Genomic DNA, 19,629 nt, shown 5'->3' with positions numbered 1-19,629 from the left:
AATCATCTGCTTCAATTTAGGGAAACAATTTGTGCTAAAAATGTAAGATGCGTTCAAATATCTTGAAACATAGTTGTATCTGATAAAAATGTGTTGCTTCAAAAAATATTTAAATCTTTTTTTAAATTTTTTTTATGGTGTTTGTAATCGTTCCGAGAGATTCTCATTACTATTACTCAAACACTGTTCATTTGAAAGTCTGTATAAAAAGTGCTTTCACCAGAGTTCAAGAGCTGTTCTTCAGTTCTAGTTGTCTGACAGATATATGCAACATATGCTAGATCAGTCTTTATCGAAGTCTGCCACTTTGGATCAGGTTTCACCAACTATTATGAAGATACTTTAGTTAATTTAGCCTGATTTACATACATCTCAACTAAAACTAAAGGGCAGCTCCTGAACTCGGTCAAAGCACCTTAACACAGAAAACGAAAAACACAGTATTTGAGGAACAAAATGTAATTTGAAGGTATTTACACTTTAAACAATACTGTAAAGGCTATTTGAGAAGCAACCCCCTCCAAAAAAAAAAAAAAAAAAAAGCATTTAATGAATTCTCCATTAAGGTGGTTCATCTCATTTCTAGTGGGCTACTGCTTGTTTATAATTTGGGCAGGATTATTTGAACAAAAACTAGTTCTTTGTCCTATGAGATCATATTATCTATTTGGATATTAAACCAAAGTTCTACAAAGAGTGTTTTTTCTGTTGGTTTTGTGCTTTTACAGACAAATATGAATTGAAGAGCTCCCACTATTTCAACAGGTAAGTAAAGCCACATATTAACCATGTATCAAGGAAAACCGAGTTCTACACCATTAGCCTTCCAACAAGTCAACGTCTTTTCTGCTTCTGTTCTTGCAAAGTGCGCTGTAGTTCTCGTAGGTTCTCAGAAAGCAGTTCCACCTCATCTATGCGTCCACTGAGTTTGGCATCAAAGATGTAAGCTCTGATATTGTCTATCTGCTGAAGAAGCAGTTCCTCTTCAATGATATTTTCATCAACAGCATCCTCATCCATGTCAAAAGGGTTAGTTGATGCCGCCTCAGTGAATGGTTTAGCAGCACTTTGACTGGGCTCACTGAAAGGATTTCCATAATCTTCAAATGGGTTTGATACACTGGCAACCTCATTTTTGGATTCCTCATCCTCTTCTTCAAATGGGTTATTGTCCTTTTTGCCATTTGGAAGATCTCTTTTTGATTTTGACATTTCTTCATGGAAGGGATTTGAGGGATCATCCTCTAGTGGCGGAGAAGCATCTTCAAATGGATTTAAGGAAGAAGTAAGTTTCTTTTGTTCTGCACTGACTCCGAGCTGTGGTTCACGTTCGCATTGGGTTAAGGGAGACAGTTTCTCTTGATTAGACCAGGGCTGGATAACTCTCAAGGATTGTGTTTTTGATAAGGGGCTAATCTTGTTTTGGGTGGAGTCTGAACTTCCCACACCCAAAGTTGGCTTTCCATAAACGCCTTCCTGGATGGACTTTACCTCCCGGAAATGTAAAGAATGTGTTCTGGAGTGCTGTGATGATGTTTTCTTCTGCTGTTCTCGCTCCCACTCTTTTTCGTGAAGGATCTGCAGCTGCTCTTGCTGCACAGCTTCCTCTTCAGCTGCCCTTTTGGAAAGCTCCATCGCTAGAAGAGTTTGCTGTTGGTCGTACTCATCCTGCAGCTGTTGGAGGTTCTCTTCCAACATGTTCACTTCATCCACCCTGTTGGCTTCTCTCGCCTGTTGGATGAATGACTGAATGTTGTCTATCTGCTGGAGGAGAGGGTCTGAATTCTCCCAGTTGCGTGGTGCACCGGAGGAAGGCAGCCAGCCACCTGCTTTAGTCATGGAGGACTTTTGCATTTGTGCAGCTTCACCATTAGTACTAGCAGCTACATGCAACTGGTCTCTTGGCTTTTCCTCTGTTCTCCTGCTCTGTGCCTCTTGAAGAGCCTAAAAAAAATAATAATTGGGATTTACAAGCAAGTATTTAACAGCTTGTTTTATTGTGACAGAAGCAGGGAGTAAGAAAAGAAAATGCAAATGACCAGATTGTTTTGTGATAATTCGTAGTTTAAGGAGGTGGTCGGGTGGGCATCTAAGATAAATGAGGACAATATACTGTACATGGACACCTACACTTGAGTAATTACACTTTATCTCCATCTCGGACTCATCTTTGCTTGTTTATATACAAGGTGGCTTTAGCTATATACTTGCAGGAGCAGTGTAATCACAATTACAATGATATGCAATTCTCTTCTGCAATCTTAGGACGCTCCCCAGCAAAATAATCAGATATAATGGCAACAAACTACAAGTCGTCATTCTGGGTGTGGGCATTTGTTTTTAAAAAAAAATCTGAACAGCAAACTGACTTTGCCAAGGACTTTAACTTCACTAGTTCATTTATGGGAGAGGTGTCTTTCCTTACCTGTTTCTCCAGTTGTAGCTTTCTCTCCTGGTCTTGCTTCCTTTTTTCTTTAATCTCTTCATATTTTTCTTTTGTTGGTAGAGACATCAATCCAAGGAGTTTCTCCTACATTACAAAAACACAATGTGAACTGCAAGGATAGATTTTACTTCAAACGTCCTGCAAAACAGAAGATCAAACTCAAACTGTAGTTGATAAATACAAATAAAGTTGTTTTCTGGTATTATTTATGGTACATTTTGCTTCTGCATTGCTTATAGTTTTGTAGCACTTGAACTTGTCAGATCTAGAAGGCGCTGCTGAATGTGAGGTGGAATAGCTACATCCTCATGAATTCTTGATGGTCCATCTTGATCCACGTGGTAATAACTTGACTGTTTCATCCACAGAGAGAACCTTGTGTTGCATGGCCAGTGCTAAAAACACACTTTTACAGGTTAAACAAATACAATATTGTGATTGGAGATGGCCCATATCACAAGGTTAATGCTAGGTATATGATATTTTGCATGTTTACAGATCTCTGTTGTATCCATTTAAAGTGTGTTGATTGGACATGGAATGATTTTCGTAATTCTAACCTGTACAAACAGCGTTGCTGTATATCTGATCATCCGCTGTAACTGCTGGGTTTTGGGATGTGGTTTAGGTTCTTCATTCATACCCAACATAAGGATCTTCTTACTATGTGGAGGAAATAAATTTTAAAAAATAAATAAAAAAACTTGACTAGAAACTTGAGTACATTTTCTTTCCCAGAGATCTGTACAGCTAAAACATTACAATATTTTGTATTATTATGTTTGTTCAAATGAAAACAATGCTAGAAAGAGGCTTTGTGCACCAGTTGAGATTCTGAATTTCAGGGGTCACATATTCTTGAGCTCTGTGCTGGCGTACTACATTTGGGGGTTACACACCTGTGGATTGAAGGACTGTACTGCCAAAAACCATGGGAACCATGCTATGGGAAAACAAATGACCGCACATAGCAAAAGATATATCTATGGTAGCGTGTCATAAAAGAATTTACAAATTATTCACTCACACAAATATTTAATATTTCCCTCAATGTTTATGGTTTCCATTATTTTGGCTTCTATATCTTGGATCACAGACAAAATATTTGGTTTAAACCCATTTATATTTCAGATCACGGACAAATCAAAAAGACTGTGGACTTGACTTGTTACTTAATATTGCCAAGCTACTACAGTGTTTATGGCTAGACCTACAAACATTTCTATCCTTTCAGCTTCACTTCTCTTCAGGTCTGTTTAGTGAGAAACGGTAAATGTACCATTTGAACAAAGTTTACCAGGTCATATTGATCTTGAACTAGTCCATGAGCCAAATATAAATAGGTTTAAATTGGAATAATAGTTCTGCCTGACATCATGAGAGTCAGAATGATGTGATCTAATGTTGGAAACATTGATTTAGTTGTTTTCTATAAAGTGCAGACCGAGAAGAACATGTTCTCTCACCAGGGTTTAGAGTGGTAAAAGCGGCAACAATATACTTGAATCTGGGGAGAGAATGCTTCATAAAGTAGTAAACAATTAATAGTATAACATTAGACAGTATGTTGCCTACCTTAGTGCATCAATTAGTTCATAGTACTTCTGGACTTCCAGTCTGAGACCGTTAGCATGAGATAAATTATAGGTAGACTCTCCAGCACTAAAAGGAATAACAAGAATCAAAGCTAATCCCAAAGTGCTCAGTTAAGTCCAGCAGCTCTACAGGGCAAGACTGCCCCAGAGTAGAGTTACACTGAAGTTTTCTTTTTTTCTTGCAGCACATTCTTAGTAAAGTTTAGATGACATTTTAACATCACATGCACAATATGATTCAGTTGTATATACATTGTGTGTTGACCACTTGTAATTATAGCTGAATTATCCAAAACATGGTGTCCAATAAATATAAAATGGACCCTCTTGCACCCTAAACAGTTGCTTCCTTATGAGAAATGTGTCTAGTCTTGGAAGCACCTGCCAGTCAGGCATATCACATGTAAAACTGAACAGGGACAGGCAGCACTGATTAAACACTCTTCACACAGATGACTTCATTTTCCATTGATCTGGAAAGGTCACCTGCAGGACAGTGCATTTACAACAGGAGTTACAGGGTATAAAACCTGGGCATGTTTGAGCTGATGCTTGCTTACTCAATATCCTGCTACCACTGAATGGATAATTGTCCACTATTCAAATGCTGTAAACTATGTTAAAGAACAAGCTACCTCTGTAGTGATGGACTGGGTGTGTTTTCTTCTACCCTAATCATATCTCTTGTTCACAAAATATCTAAGTATCCCTGCACTGGAATTAGTACAAAAGACTTAAATATGGTTTGCTTTCTTCATGAGAACATTTGAAGTTTTATTTTCTAAAACAAAAGTTTTTTTTTTTTTTAACCATGCCAGACAGACAAATAACTCAGGGATATTTAGTTTTATCTATTTATTTATTGATTTAATTCTAAAGGGATCAACCCCATTTTAAACTTAACACACAGACTATAACCATAGGACACATTAAGAAGATGAGTGGCACTACATTCAGAGCACTTCTTTACACGGAGAGTGGTGGGTGTATGAAATGGTTTGTCAAGCCATGTTTCTGCTACTGATTCATTGGGATCTTTAACATGCTGAAAGAATGCATTAAATACTTTGGCTGTGCATCAATGGGCCTCCTCTCGTTCATAACATTTGCTCTTATGACTCATGGGGATGGTACGACTCAAATTGCCAGACGAACAGAACAGGAATAGGCTGAGAATTGATTAAAAAAAAATGTTAACTAGAAAACGAGTTTTTATTAACAAAAACAAAGCAGCAAGAGGGGTATAAAGCAAGGGAAATCTGTCGTTTATAATTGAATCGCTGGTAAATATGAAGTGCAATGGATATGTGAAAAAGAACTATCATTGATGTTGTCAGAGGTTAAACAATGTGGCACTCAAAACTGTCATTTTTTACTGGACACCACCTGCAATGCCTTCATTCAAGAAATGGACTGGAATTGCATTCAGTCTCTATATGCTTTCAACGCAATACCAAAAACAACCAGAGATTAATTATTCACTTTTGTCAGCTGCTCAATGTTAGCTTACTGTAAACAGAAATGCTTACACGCTTCAGCCCTAACACATCAACGTACACATTTTCCTAACTCTCATCATTATACCAACGTCCTTGTTTTTCCATGGATTTATTAATACATATAGTATATGTTTATGCTTACTTTAATGATTCAGCCATTTTTATGTAATCAGGAGCCTTCTGATCCACCTTTTCCATACACATCCTGAGTTTCTAGAAAAAAAGATAAATAGGAATGTCAATAAAAAAAAAACATTAAATATTGTGAAAGGATATAGATATATATTGATATATATAGATGTATATATAGATATCTATCTATCTATCTATATATATCCATATGTATCTATCCATATCTATCCATCCATCCATCCATTCACATGGGATAGATTCAGGAATATGCAAGGTATAAACCCCAGTGTATGAAACACTTTCAATGCAGTCAGATCTTGGTTTAATGTCCCGACACACAACTCCTCCAGCGGACTAAAGCCATTTTCACACCAATTACTTCAAAACACTCAATCAGAAGTAAGGTGAGAAGTAAGGTGAGAGGTAAAGTAAGAGGTATTCAGGGTTATCAAATACTTTACTATACAGGACCCCCTTTATACTAATAAAACACCATCCATCTAAATAAAAAAAACAAAAAAACAATGGGTATAAAATACAGATGTGACACAAGTTAACCGCATGGCAAGAGATTAAAACAAGCTGGCAGTGAAACAGGTCATTGATATGCTTACTGAAAAGCACTGTTCTGTCCTTGTGGAATTACATATTTCATTGATTGTGTTACTGAATTGGCCAAACACTGTTTTTCAAAAGTACGGTAGATACAATAACCAAGTCTATTAGGTGTAGACCCTAAAGGTTGACATACTTGTATTGTAACACTTGAATGTATTTGTATTTGCTTGCGATTGTAAGTCGCCCTGGATAAGGGCGTCTGCTAAGAAATAAATAAATAATAATATCTGCAGTAAAACAAAACCATTTCCTGCAACTTATGATGGTATGGTGTGTGTCTGGAATGATTGTGCAATGCTCCATGAGAGGAAATTTGGGTGGAGGTCTCATTTTGCAACAAATCTACTATTAAAACAAACAAGCTTCTGTAATACAAAGCTAAAAGAAAGGGTGCTACCACGTGACTGGATTAGAAAGTAGTGTTCAGATGTTTATTTACGGTATTAAAATTCGGCGAAAGCATTCATAACCTCCTTGAGAACTGGGTCCTGTGAACTGTGGTGTTCCATGATTAACCAGGACCATGTTGAGCCTACCTCATAGAACTTGAGAATGTCAGGAAGGTAACCAGGACCAGGCTGAGCCTACCTCGTAGAACTTGACGATCTCTGGAGCGTAATCCTTCTCGTCCATCTGCTGCTCTCGTTTGTGCAGCGTGCCCATGCAGTGGCGGCAGCAGCGGATGCGCTCATCATCCTTCTCGTCCAGGACGGAGCTGATGCTGCTCATACTGCTGATGCTGCCACGCCGGGAGCCCTGCACACTGCTGCTGGGAGACAGGCTGGGGCTGCCCAGAAAGGACACAGCCTCTTTAGTGGCACTAGTCAGTTTATCTGAGAGTAGAAAACAAAAACGAGTGTACACATTAAAAAACAAGGGTCCCAGTTTCCACAAGTAAATTAATAACAATAATCTAGCAGAACATGTTAGGCCACCATGAGCAGCCACAACAGCCCCGATTCCACAAGACATTTCAGCAAAATACTGTATATATAGTCCTATTATTCATAGGGAATAAATCTTAGCAAAGTCTGTTCTCCAGAATGGAGTCAGATTGGAGATTGTAGGTCATAAAACATTTATTTCACATGTTAGCACATGTGAACTAACCCCTACAAAAGTGTATCCTATACCCCTTATTTTATTACCCCTCCTCCCTGTGTCTATCAATTTACATGCATTATATTAAAAGAAATGTTATACCTGCTTGCTGATTCAAAATTGTTCAAATGATGGATTGTTGTTCCAAATATTCTTGTTATTTCCCCATGACTATTAGTTGTGGAAGATATGTGGTCAGAAGGTTTTAGCCCCCCAAAAAATGCAACTTTGCTAAATAACCTGTGTTCTCTCTGAGGTATTGCAGGGCTCTCTTTGAAGCTCTTAACCGCACCCAAGATCTTAATCCTACCAGACATGGTTATGACATGACATACTGCTGATCTTGGCTGGAGGAAAATCTTGTACTCTGAGCTTTTACAGTGATTGCTGGCAAGATGTAACACACTCCCTTAGGGACCGGAATACATATTTCCAAGATTGCTCAGCGTCCCAAAAAGTGTAAGCATGTTTAAACTAGGGCTGCTTAAATTGAAAATCGATTTTTCTATCGATTCCATTCCTCATTATATACATTGATATAAATACTGGCTAATCGATTCAATAATTTTGCTCTTATCTGCCCCCTATTTTACTGCATTTAATCCTGTACCTCAGTATATTGTAATCTGCCAAGTGTTTAATCTGTAGTATTTTGTACTTAATCATATCCTGATGTAACTATCACTATTTAATCATATCCTGATGTAACTTTCTCTATTATCTGCTGTATTATTGAATTGTGGTTTGTCACACTTGAGAATTATTGTATTTCTTGTTCTTATTGTATGACTTATATTGTAACACTTGAATGTATTTGTATTTGCTTGCGATTGTAAGTCGCCCTGGATAAGGGCGTCTGCTAATAAATAAATAATAATAATAATAATAATTACATTTTTGTAACGCGCATAGAGTTAGGTGGTACAGTATTAACAAGATGCAATGCGTGATACTGCAGCTGCCACTGAATAAAACATTAAAAAAAAAACGTTTTTCATAAACTCGTGTCTAGTTTATATAGATTACATTCCTAAGTACTTTAATCTGTTTGGAATAAATATTTTAGTAACACCCCTGTAGTATCTTAAACTTGCTTTAGAATTGTTGCGAATGTTTTTGTTTTTTTCCTGACGCTACCAAGGTGTAATTACCCCTTGAATTCAATTGTTGTGCACAATCTTTTACTTAACTGCAATGACATTCAAATAATCATGTCAGGGGGGAAGAGGAAAGGATTGAAAATGTATGTGGGCGGTACAATCATCGATATTTATTCGAACGATACAATTTTGTGTGCTATTTGGAGGCTTAACTGGCAGCCCTAGTTTAAACACATGTTCAAGCTTTTACAGGAATCAAAAGAAAAATAATTCAAACATATTTTTTTGCTATTAAAGAAGGTAATTGTCTTTGTAGTGTGTAACGAAACACCATGTACGGAAAATAGAGGAGCATTTACGAACTACAAGAGGCCATTTGGCTCATCAAATCTCGCCCGGTTCTGAATAGCTGATTGGTCTCAAAACAGGTAATCCCCTTTAACATCGGTTCTGCTTCCTTATTAAAATGAATACTGTGATCTGTGTAGCAGTAGCAGCAGCGGGGCTTGCAGCTCTCAAGCAGAGGGAGCTTGTGATCCAGAAACTAGTGGCTCAATGTAATTGATTTGAGCAGCAAAACATTGTTTGCAACAAGGAATCTTATGTTAATCTGAACCAACTAGGGGGATAGAAGAATTTGAAATAAATAAAACAATACGATACAAAACAGAAAAAAAAAACATATTAATCAAGGGCAAATGTCATAGGATCACCTCATGATCAGAGAGGTTTTGGGATTGAGTCCTGATTTGGGGTGACAACTGGAAAGTGTTAAAAAGAGGCTGCCGTCATATACCCCACATTCTGATATTCTAAATAACGTGTGCAAAGAAGTTCAGGATATCATAACTGGCCAGTTGTTTTCCAGATAGACTCGGTAGAAATGTATGCCCTCCATATCCCCCAGGAGGTTCTTAGCAAGTTTCATCAAAATTCGATACACAGGAAAATATCAGGATATTTTGATGGTAACTTTAAGAGCAGTCAGTAACTAGATATTAAAATAGATCCAGCTATCTTAGTGTACAGAATTGCGTGCATACTGCTGAACAGAGGATAAGCGTGGCTGGTAAAATGAGGTGGCTACTTACATGCTGATGGGAGGGTAATATACTCCATACACTTCTTGCACATGATTGATCCACAGAGGCGACAGTGGTGGCGTCTGTTTCGAATGTTAAATTTATTTCCACAGTCTGGACAGAATGGCACGTCTTGATCGTTTACCCATGATACAACCGACTTTTCAATTGCTTGAAGAAAAAAAACAAACCTCTTAGTTTTACGTTACCATTGTGCGAATACGTAACATTCTGAAATAAAACAAACTCTTACCCACCTCTTATTTTAGCAGCATCTGTGTTTGTTCTTTCAAATGATGTCAGCTGATAAATGAAAGACAAGATGTTTCTTCCTTTATAAGTCTTTTTTTATCAAATTGCTTTTAAGCTAATAAAACAGGATACCTATTTAGTACTAGATCGATAAATACATATGGGGAGAGAAGACAGAATGACAAATTATTGATTCATACCTGAACAAGATATTGCCTTGAAAAACTTATGTCATTGAACCATGGATATGTAAATGTATCCTTTATGTAATTTACTTGGGTGGGTGGGCATGTTTTATTACTAAGGGGTTGATCAGCTACCCAGTTAGTGTTTTTTTTTTTGTTCTGAAAAAAAATTAGTAATGGCCAAATTACTAAACACTACTACCATATACAGAACTCACAAGGTGATGCTGCAGAAGAGTCACATCCAAGTTGGTGCTTGTCTAGCTAAAACAAAATGAGTGTTTAAACGGGTACAGTTTACAAGAATAAGCAGCTGAACGTTACCACTTTTCAACTTAAAGATAGTTTAGTTTTTTTGAACCGTAAGGGGCATACTAAGTTTTGGTTCTGCATTATATATAATTTCCTTTTTTCTTTCTCAGACACAATGGAATGACAACATTTGCATGTAGTTGTATCACTGGGACACAGAAAAGGATATGGAGCATATATGAATTTAACGTGCCGCACACACACACACAAAAAATGAATTCAGCAATATATACATAAAATACAGTGCAATAAGGAATCAGGGATTATCGGGTACATACAAATTCATCCAGGGTTCAAAGAAAATTATTTTAGGATATCAAAAGAGACCGCTCACTGAAATGAAAGATAAAATTCAGGAACTGCCATTGCCTGCCTTTCCTTGTGGTCTTTAAAAAATGAAACTGCATAAACTGGTTAAGCGTATGTCAGTAAACCTTTACGTAAAATAAAATACCCAACTTTGAGCTGTAACAATGAACACGTTTATTCCATTCAGTTATTTTAAATCCACAGAAGTATTACATTTTAGTCCACCCTGTGGACTAAAAGATACACGGGGTGATCCAGTGCAGTCTGAGAAAGGAATAAGAAACAGTGATAAAGTTGTGCTCAAAAGCATATGCAGAAAGTTGGCAGTATACTGTAGCTCTTTTAAAGATGTGGTTTTAATTCAAAACGAAACTCAGTAGAGCCACTTCAGGTTTAAATACTCATTAGCACGAATGCTGCTTTACTCAGACCAACAGACACTTGGATGCCACTCCACCTTCCGTAAAGAGATGAAAAGCAAATCAATAAAACTGTCTTCAGCACTTTGCACTCAAATTCAAACACATGATCTTTTGTATTTGTCATTTTATTTATTTGCAAAATCCTACAGTCTGGGGTCAATCTAAAGGTACATTAAGCCAGTGCCTCGCCACCTCCTCGGGTTCTTTTCCCACTTACCTTCTCTAACCGGATTATTAATTTATTAACTTCAATAACGTAGCGATCAATCCTGGCGGCTCTGTGTTTCTTGAAATCCCCCAGGTGGCTTCTTGTTGCACCTAGATATATAAGATTCAGTTTAGTTGTATACAGGGAAGACATTTTCCCCATAACGATCACAATGCCTCTACTAACAGACAGGGGTTTTGATTTCACACGGTCTGACCCTGTAGGTAGTCTTACCTAGTTCTTGTGGCTCCCACATATAGGGATTCACTCCTCCATTGTACAAAGACTCGTAGCGTTCTTGACTCCCGGATTCAGCTCTGTCTTCACCATCCCGCTTCAGGAGTTTATCCTTGGCTTTTTTAGCTTTCTGCACCAAATCTTGAAAAAGCGGGAAAACGATTACAACAATCAATCAGAGTGGCTAAATGTTTTTAACAATGCAGCTGTCAACTAGTACAGAAAAACATATTGGCTAGCACAAAGACAGTAAGAATCTGTCCCAGTAAAACTGTTTTTATTTATATTTTTATTACAAATTAGTAATTTATTAGTAATGAAAGCAAAGTAAAAACTGATGATAACATATAGCTGAACTGTTTTTAAATCCTGCAATTCCAAAATCATGCAAGAGGGTAGGGGGTTAAATATGCATCAATCAGTTTTGATTAATTTCACTTTGAATTTCGCTATAGTACTAGTAGTAGATGTATTACAGCTGGGTGCTTGCTGGGCTGAATACAGGCAAAAATATAGCTATCTTCACATTTGATTGCTAGTGTAAAAACTCCTCCCCAATTTCCCTAGTGATCTTACAGGAACATAGTTTTTTGCAGAGTGTTATATCTTTCAAACCCCACTACAAACAGATTTGAATTTAATATAACAAAAAAAGTGCCACAAATTCAGATTATTTTTTAAATCATTTTTTATCAGTCAAGCTTTAACTGTTTATCTTTCACTGTATTACATGTATCACATAGAAGACAATTATTGTTTTAATCACTCTGATTCTTTGTGCTAGGAACTGTCTGTTCTAGTCTACTAGAAGCATGTTTCAATCCAACGTGTGTGGCTGCAACACGACAGAACAAAACAGTTTATCCATTACAGAGTCTGGGTTGAACCAAACGTTTCCCAAGTGTCACTCAGAGCCACTGGTACTCTGCTATAGATGTTAAACGTTTGTCACCCATTTATTACTACTGTACAAAAGCCAAAAGCAAAATAAACCGATTTTCACTAAAACGTTAACCTGTGATTTACATTACATACAAATCTGTCCCCCTGCCACTAAGAACCTTACAACTACTCAGAGCAAGAAGAGCAGATTGCACAACCATAATTCATAACCTGGGAATGTATGATGTCCCTTTACAGTCATATTTCTCAGGGAGAAAGTCCACGCGCAATGCAACAATAGAAATCACAACGAACAATGGAAGCAGCGCAAACAGAAAAACATTTATAGAGGCTCAAGGAGCAATCTTCCACTGCATTGGCAGCATTAGAGTAGATGCCGAGACAAAACAAGTTTTATCTAGAATAAAATGCGGGGAAATAACACTACCCATTTTTAATGACAATGGTTGCAGTCTTTGGCTTTTTATTTGACAGGTAGGTTCATAATTGTGTACCCTACTGTTAGTATATACATATATACATATGAGGGTCTTAAAATTCTCCCCCACCCCCCCCCCCCACCACCACCACCACCACCAGGTATAATATAACAGCGCATTAACAAATCCATAGTAATTAACGATTTAAACGTGCCTATTATATTATCATACTTACTTTTCAGTTGCCCCTTGACATCTCTATCTTCACCCGAATGTTCACCTTCATAGTGAGACTGGAGTTGGTAAAAAGACTGCAGGTCTTTCAGGCAGAGTGGGCACAGGAAACCCTCCCTCACCCCCTCCTGCTCCTCAAATGGAGGGGGGTAGCTGGAGGCCATGATGCCCACTGGATTACTAGACCACTAGATTCAACTAACAGAATGCTGGAGAAGATGGAACTCCTAGTGGCAGTGCAGCAGTGCCATGCTGTCTGGCAATATCATACTGCACCATAGCAGCAGCAATCCAGGACCTTCATGACTTCCATACTTTCCACAGTCTACATACCATTAATACAAAAAAGAATTAATAAACATTTTATTTTACTTTATTGTATAGCTTGCTTCATATTTGGATTTCTATACCTATGGATGTCTAGACATATTTAAGTAGACAAAAAAAAAAAAAAATCATAACAATTATGACTGACAAAGCTTTGCAGCCAGTAAGATGCTTGACCAGGAAGAAATGGCTTAGGTGAAATGACCTAGACGTGTAGGTGTAACATATTTCCTGGAAGCAAACTGAAAACGTTCTATTACATTGTGTAGTGTGTTGTTTTAAAATGAAAATATATGTTTGCAATCTCATATTTTCTTTTGAATCTGCACATTTGAGTCCTTCAGTCATATTTATGAAAGTGTTTTGTCAGCTACAAACACTAATGCAATGGACACACCTTAATTAAAGCACATTTTACAACCCCGATTTGATTCAGATGACCACTGAAAATTGACATTGAATATTTAAGATTATGGCCACCATATATCTGAAACGAATCAGCCCCCTGTCAAATTAATAATTAATACAGCCAACATGCACTCATAACTGTAGTTTTAAATGAAAAACAAAATACTGAGAGCTGACAAAATACTGTCATTACACCTTAACACTGATATGTATTATCATTATATCACAGGGCTAGCTTAATTATACTGCTTAATACAACAGCCCTTCCTATTAACTTAACCTTTCCTGTATTGTCACAGTGGTTAAGCTATTAAACCAACATCACCACACATGCACTTGTATATTTATCCTATGTTTTGTTTTTACCGTTCTTCAGTCGTCTTGTTAATCTGCTGTGGACTACACATTTTATGCGGCTTGGTTTTTTAAACCATTTGTTACGTTTTTCAGCCGATTGCAGTAGAAAATGTAGTGATATATTATAATTCAGGCTGCACAATTTCGCCAGAGCGCCACATTACAGATAATGTAAACGTTTTCTGCTGTAATTTACCAAACGTACCAATAATTGGAATGCAAGACAATTGTAATCATTTAACTAAAAAGATAAATACGTTATGACAGTGTCGCAAAGAGTTTTAACATATGGCTACAGTAGCATACGCCGCAAAAGCATATTAACCGTTTCAAAAGAAAACCGACACGTTTACTGATAAAGAGAATGACGACGAGTTAATACCGAATTATTTTTATTGTTACAGTGCCTGTATGTCCCGGCTTTAGTTCATTTAAATATGCGGTATAAATGCCAAATCCAGCCAACACCCTGTAGAATTGTATCCTCCAATGATCGAGCCTTGGGGACATTGCAAACATCATTAACATTACATTAATAGCATAATGTTAGACACATGATTGAATACTCACAGAGTGCACGTTTAGCGAATATTTATTGTACTTGTTCTGTTTTGACTGCTATCGACTCCCCACTGACTCTGTGTGAAAGGTTACACAGCCATAGCGTGTCACGTGACATCTCACGTGCGGTCACATTCGTCTTTTTTTCTAGAGATGGAAAGCCAGAAGGCACAAAAATGCTAGGAACTGAAGTGGATTATTTTTACCAAGTGTGCAAATGTGCAGAAATAACTCTTATCCTTAAATAAAACAGTAAGAAATGGCAACTTCCCAAATAAGAAAGGCTTACACAGAATATTTTGATAATATCTCACCAGGGATTAGAGAGACACGGGAATTAAACTGTCAAAAATGTTCCTGTCCCATCCCATCCCATGAAAGAGTCATCATTTCCAATCCTGTCCTGTCCCATCCTTAACTTTTTATTTTTTTAATTCCTGTCCCATCCTGTCCAAAGAAATCCCGAAACTGACGCCAGACAAGGCAGAACATTACTTTTGTTCTCAGTGTCATAATGGAGCCAGATGAAGCCTCCACTGTAAATGTTCGCCTTAGTTAAACGTAACCGAAACCGACCCAGTCGGACCTGTGGTGCTTAATAACTACACTACAGACCAAACTGCGATCTACACCGGCCCCGGGCCGCCGCCATGGTTAATATTGAACCTTGATGTAAAACTTAAGACTTTTAGATAGATAGATAGATGCACAATGAAAACGCAACAGTCTAAGTTATATATATATATATATATATATATATATATATATATATATATATATATATATATATATATACACGCATACAGTCCACACACAGGCGGAGGGTGGGTGCGAAACCGGGACTTCTCGCACTAAAGCATAGAGCTGATACCGCTGTACAAGAGACTGCTGTTTTGCATGGAGCGTATGTCGGGCTCATGTCTTAATTGTAATTATTATTATTATTATTATTATTTATTTCTTAGCAGACGCCCTTATCCAGGGCGACTTACAATTGTTACAAGATATCACATTATACATTATTTCACATTATACAGATATCACATTATTTTTACATACAATTACCCATTTATAGAGTTGGGTTTTTACTGGAGCAATCTAGGTAAAGTACCTTGCTCAAGGGTACAACAGCAGTGTCCTCCACTGGGGATTGAACCCACAACCCTCCGGTCAACAGTCCAGAGCCCTAACCACTACTCCACACTGCTGCCCCATATCACGTCACCTACCAGCCCTGCTGCTGTCTTCCCCCGTGCACGCTACACTCTCCCCTCCCAGCCTCAAGTCCGCCCTGGACTTGCTCACCAGGCTACAGTCCGACAAGTGCGTGCCCGGGTACCTGCGTACACTTCTGACACCAATGTAGCGATGTCGGTTAACGCAGGCAGGTGCATCACACAGGGCGAGGCAATCCACACACAGGCGGAGGGCGGGTGCGAAACCGGGACCTCCCACAGTACAGCATAGAGCCGATACAGCTGTACAAAAGAGACGGCTCCCTTGCAAGGAGGGTATATCGGGCTCATGTCTTCATGTGTGACTACGTTACAGTTATCTCTTTATAATACAGTAAATATTTTGCATTGTGTTCAAGATCTATTTCTGTCAATCTAAACTGTTCAGCGATTTGGAAAGGAGGATTCTAAACCTTTCTCCAACCACAAAAAATGGTGCAAACTATAATGAATAATACCGAAACTTGCCCCATTATGTTTTATAACAGGCTATATTTTATGAACTTGAAAATAGTTTGCGATATCCACCAAAAATCAAACAACATAACCATTTTGTTACAAAAAAAATATTTAATAAGGGTGAAGCAAGATGCGGTAAAGTATTTACAAGAGTCCAAGCTATCTGATCAGACCTCAGTGCCTTTCATCTGTGATTTGTATTTGCCTCTCATCTCGTTTGGTAAGGGGATGAGGCCGGGACAGGGGACCTGGCCTTCCACTTCACACATACATTCTCTCAGACAGTACTTCTTCGGACCGAAGTTGGCCGGGTTCGAGTGCACCATTCGGGCCAGCTCCTCTGCTTGGAGAACCTCTCTGCAACAAGAAACCACAACGTCAGTAACATGCATCCTGGGAGGGCAGGGCCAGTGGGCTTTTTAGCCTCTCAGACCTTGAGTGCGGTGGAAAGCAGCTTGGATCTTACAGCAACCAGTACAATATATTGTATATTACACAGTTAGAATAATGAAACACTACAACTACAGGTACATGACTACAGCTTAACAGTGTGCCCAGTGATCTGGAAAAATCTGCCCCGTTTCCATTGCAAAGCAAAATATAAAAATAGAAACATTTTTAGCATGCACAACTACTCTGTATAAATGTAGGTGATCTGTATGCAATATGGTATGCAAAATGAGATGTACAGGTTACAGTAGAGGCTGGATGTAATTAACACTACTAGTCTAAATTTAGAAATGGATTCTCTGTAAATGAATGAATGTTGCCAAAAACAGTGATCATGCAGAGTTCACTTTCTGAAAGTACAGATTTCCCTTGAAAAATAAAAACACCAGCAAAAACAAACCTGCCCCTTCTAAATAACACACCTCCTGCACACAGTCCAAGCACACTGTGGCGTGTGATGTAGTGATGTAATATATGTTTTAGAAAACTGTAACTTACTCGCTTTTTCCAAGAATCTTTTTCACATGCTGAGATATATCTTTGTGGTCCTTGCCTTCAGCATCCACCAAAACCTGATCACCATCATCTATACAGGCCAGAAAACAAGTTAGGGAAAAAATGATTTATATTTAATAAGCAAGACGCATTAAATATATAGTCCACAGCAGGTTCCCAAGCACAAGCATGGTGACTGCACAGGGAAAGACTGTTTCGTATCTATTCTGCCAGCGTCTTATCACTGTGCCTGTAGAAAAAGACTTGAGCTGTTTTGGCTCACATGCACTACCTTGTTAAAACAGCAGGTGTCAGTCTCGTATCAACTCACACTACTCACAATTTACTCCAAGCACTTTGTATGCAGGAGGCCTACGAAGTGATGTAACAAAGACCTTACAGCAGTCTAAAGGAAATGACTTTTCAACAAGTCTGGATCTGTGCATATATTTAAAAATAGCTAAGACATTGAGTTGCTGTGTGAATATCAGACATGGCCATACATTTTTTTTTTTTTTAACATACCAGTTCTATCTCAAAACAAGATTTTGGAGAATAAGCCAGTGGACTATTTCGTACAGTGATCTCCCTATTCAAGATCTGCCCTGTATTCATTGCTTAAGTATACCACTGCAACCTACGACTAATAATGTTGTTGTTTTTATTTTTTATAATCGTTATTCTAATTGCATTTAAAAGCAAAATAAACTTTTAACATGTTACATCTGAAAAGTGAATACACACACCTACCTAGGTAAAACTTTAAAAAAGGTGCTGGAGTCAGGTTCTTAAACATCATAACCTGAACCCAGGGGTTTTTATACTGGATCTGAGGGATGTTGAAAAAAACAAACTTTCTGCAAGAAAAAGAAAACAGTCATCAGAAACCAATGCAAACATGTACCAGTCCTGGTGTAGCCCGATAACGAGCAATATAGTTATACAAAAATATCAATGGCTCTATTAACAGTTATGTACCAACCAGGCTAAAATCCCTATTTCTAGCTTTGAAAATGTTTAATATGAACACTACATAGGCTCGTGGATTTAACATATGCTGTGTATTGTGCTGCAGTAGTAACTGGTATTAACCAAGCTCCCTTCTCAGGGCACATTTAAAAACATTAGAGAACAATGCAGGTCCAGAACTGCTTGTAGTGAAATTCAGAGACGGCAATACAAGCTCCAGTGTTCCTCATCCTGCCCACGACTCTGATACACTGCTTTCATCTTGTCAGGGACATAACGTTCACATTTTTGTTTGCATCAAACTGTAATGGCTTGATGTATAGTATGTATTGATGTATAGTATAAAGTAATAATGCAAGGCTACATAAACTTGTCATCAATGAAGAAGCGATGCACAACTACTGTTAACTATAATGCAATTCTGAATTAAATACTGAAATGAGAAATACCGGTTCTGAATGGAAAATGTATCTTGCAAAGTGAGTAAGTGAATTTTGCTAACTTGGCCTCAAAACTAACTTAAACTAATTTTACACGAAATACAAACAATTTATAGACAATAGCTTGTTCAGTTTCTAAAATATTTTGTTGTAAACATTATATAAGTAGTGTGCAATTTTATTATAACACCAATATTTGTCTCTTACTATTTTAAATGATTGGATGTGTGGCGTATTAAAGTAATCAATTAAATTAGACAATCACTAATCTGCCTAATTTGACAATTTTTCAGTTACAGTGGTTTGATTTCGTGCACAACAAATAAAACAATTGACAGTGTCTTTGCCACCACGAATTTAGAAACCGGTCATATAAACATTTCTGACCCTAGTGTGCTTCTAGTGAAACAAACACAATACTGTTTTGTCTTTTAAAAAAACCGGATAGATAAATCAATCAATAAATAATAGTACGTTGAGACCAGAAACACACACTGACCTTGCCCCGTCGCTCAGTTCCCCATGTGTGTTGTAATTGACTGTCATGATCTTCACTGTGTTCTTAAACACAATATCCCCTTTCTGAAGGTATTCCAAGGTCCTCCTAATAGGGTACCTTCCTTTCATAGGCATGTTTAACAATGCAGTTTTACATACACACCTAACAAAAGCAGTAGTATATACGGTTCACAACATGCCTCCTCAGCGACACAGTCGGACAAGCATGACCCGCAATTCACTCTGGTAATTGTAGTTCATTAGAATCTGTTGTGACTACTTTTGTGGTAAAAAGTGAAAATCATACTTAAACCTCTACGTCGTGTGTGTTAATTTTTAATTTTTTTTTTTTTTTTTTTTTTTTACGGAACAAAGC

The 19,629-nt window shown here is 37.7% G+C and overlaps 2 protein-coding genes across 2 annotated transcripts; both read right to left on the bottom strand.

Annotated features, from left to right (window-relative positions):
• Nucleotides 1-797: 797 nt before the first annotated feature.
• On the bottom strand, nt 798-14,825 carry LOC131701495 (rabenosyn-5-like). Its single transcript, XM_058999607.1, has 12 exons — nt 14,717-14,825; nt 13,056-13,379; nt 11,496-11,639; nt 11,271-11,371; nt 9,831-9,876; nt 9,583-9,744; nt 6,879-7,123; nt 5,683-5,753; nt 4,022-4,108; nt 3,007-3,109; nt 2,426-2,530; nt 798-1,944 (listed from the first exon to the last, which is right to left on the bottom strand). Exons 2-12 carry the CDS (start codon nt 13,216-13,218, stop codon nt 835-837), a joined length of 2,337 nt encoding a protein of 778 aa, XP_058855590.1. The 5' UTR covers nt 13,219-13,379; nt 14,717-14,825; the 3' UTR covers nt 798-834.
• A 1,660-nt stretch (nt 14,826-16,485) lies between these two features.
• Nucleotides 16,486-19,554, bottom strand: LOC131701591 (small ribosomal subunit protein mS25-like). Its single transcript, XM_059000380.1, has 4 exons — nt 19,255-19,554; nt 18,097-18,203; nt 17,350-17,437; nt 16,486-16,758 (listed from the first exon to the last, which is right to left on the bottom strand). Exons 1-4 carry the CDS (start codon nt 19,386-19,388, stop codon nt 16,569-16,571), a joined length of 519 nt encoding a protein of 172 aa, XP_058856363.1. The 5' UTR covers nt 19,389-19,554; the 3' UTR covers nt 16,486-16,568.
• Between the last annotated feature and the right edge of the window lie 75 nt (nt 19,555-19,629).

The sequence above is a fragment of the Acipenser ruthenus genome, chromosome 25 (genome assembly GCF_902713425.1).
Source record: "Acipenser ruthenus chromosome 25, fAciRut3.2 maternal haplotype, whole genome shotgun sequence".
Lineage (NCBI taxonomy): Eukaryota > Metazoa > Chordata > Actinopteri > Acipenseriformes > Acipenseridae > Acipenser > Acipenser ruthenus.
Note: the sequence above shows the minus strand (reverse complement) of the source record. Positions and strands in the feature narration are given on the sequence as shown.

Bases quoted from the DNA above. Each gene is read 5' to 3' on its own strand.
- LOC131701591 (XM_059000380.1), bottom strand. From the start codon at position 19,388: ATGCCTATGAAAGGAAGGTACCCTATTAGGAGGACCTTGGAATACCTT. The intron at 18,204-19,254 runs GTCAGTGTGTGT...TTTTTCTTGCAG, and splicing joins GAACTGAGCGACGGGGCAAG to AAAGTTTGTTTTTTTCAACA. The intron at 16,759-17,349 runs GTAAGTTACAGT...TTCTTGTTGCAG, and splicing joins AAGATTCTTGGAAAAAGCGA to AGAGGTTCTCCAAGCAGAGG.
- LOC131701495 (XM_058999607.1), bottom strand. From the start codon at position 13,218: ATGGCCTCCAGCTACCCCCCTCCATTTGAGGAGCAGGAGGGGGTGAGG. The intron at 11,640-13,055 runs GTAAGTATGATA...CGCTTTTTCAAG, and splicing joins TGTCAAGGGGCAACTGAAAA to ATTTGGTGCAGAAAGCTAAA. The intron at 5,754-6,878 runs GTAGGCTCAGCC...CTTTTTTTCTAG, and splicing joins AGATCGTCAAGTTCTACGAG to AAACTCAGGATGTGTATGGA.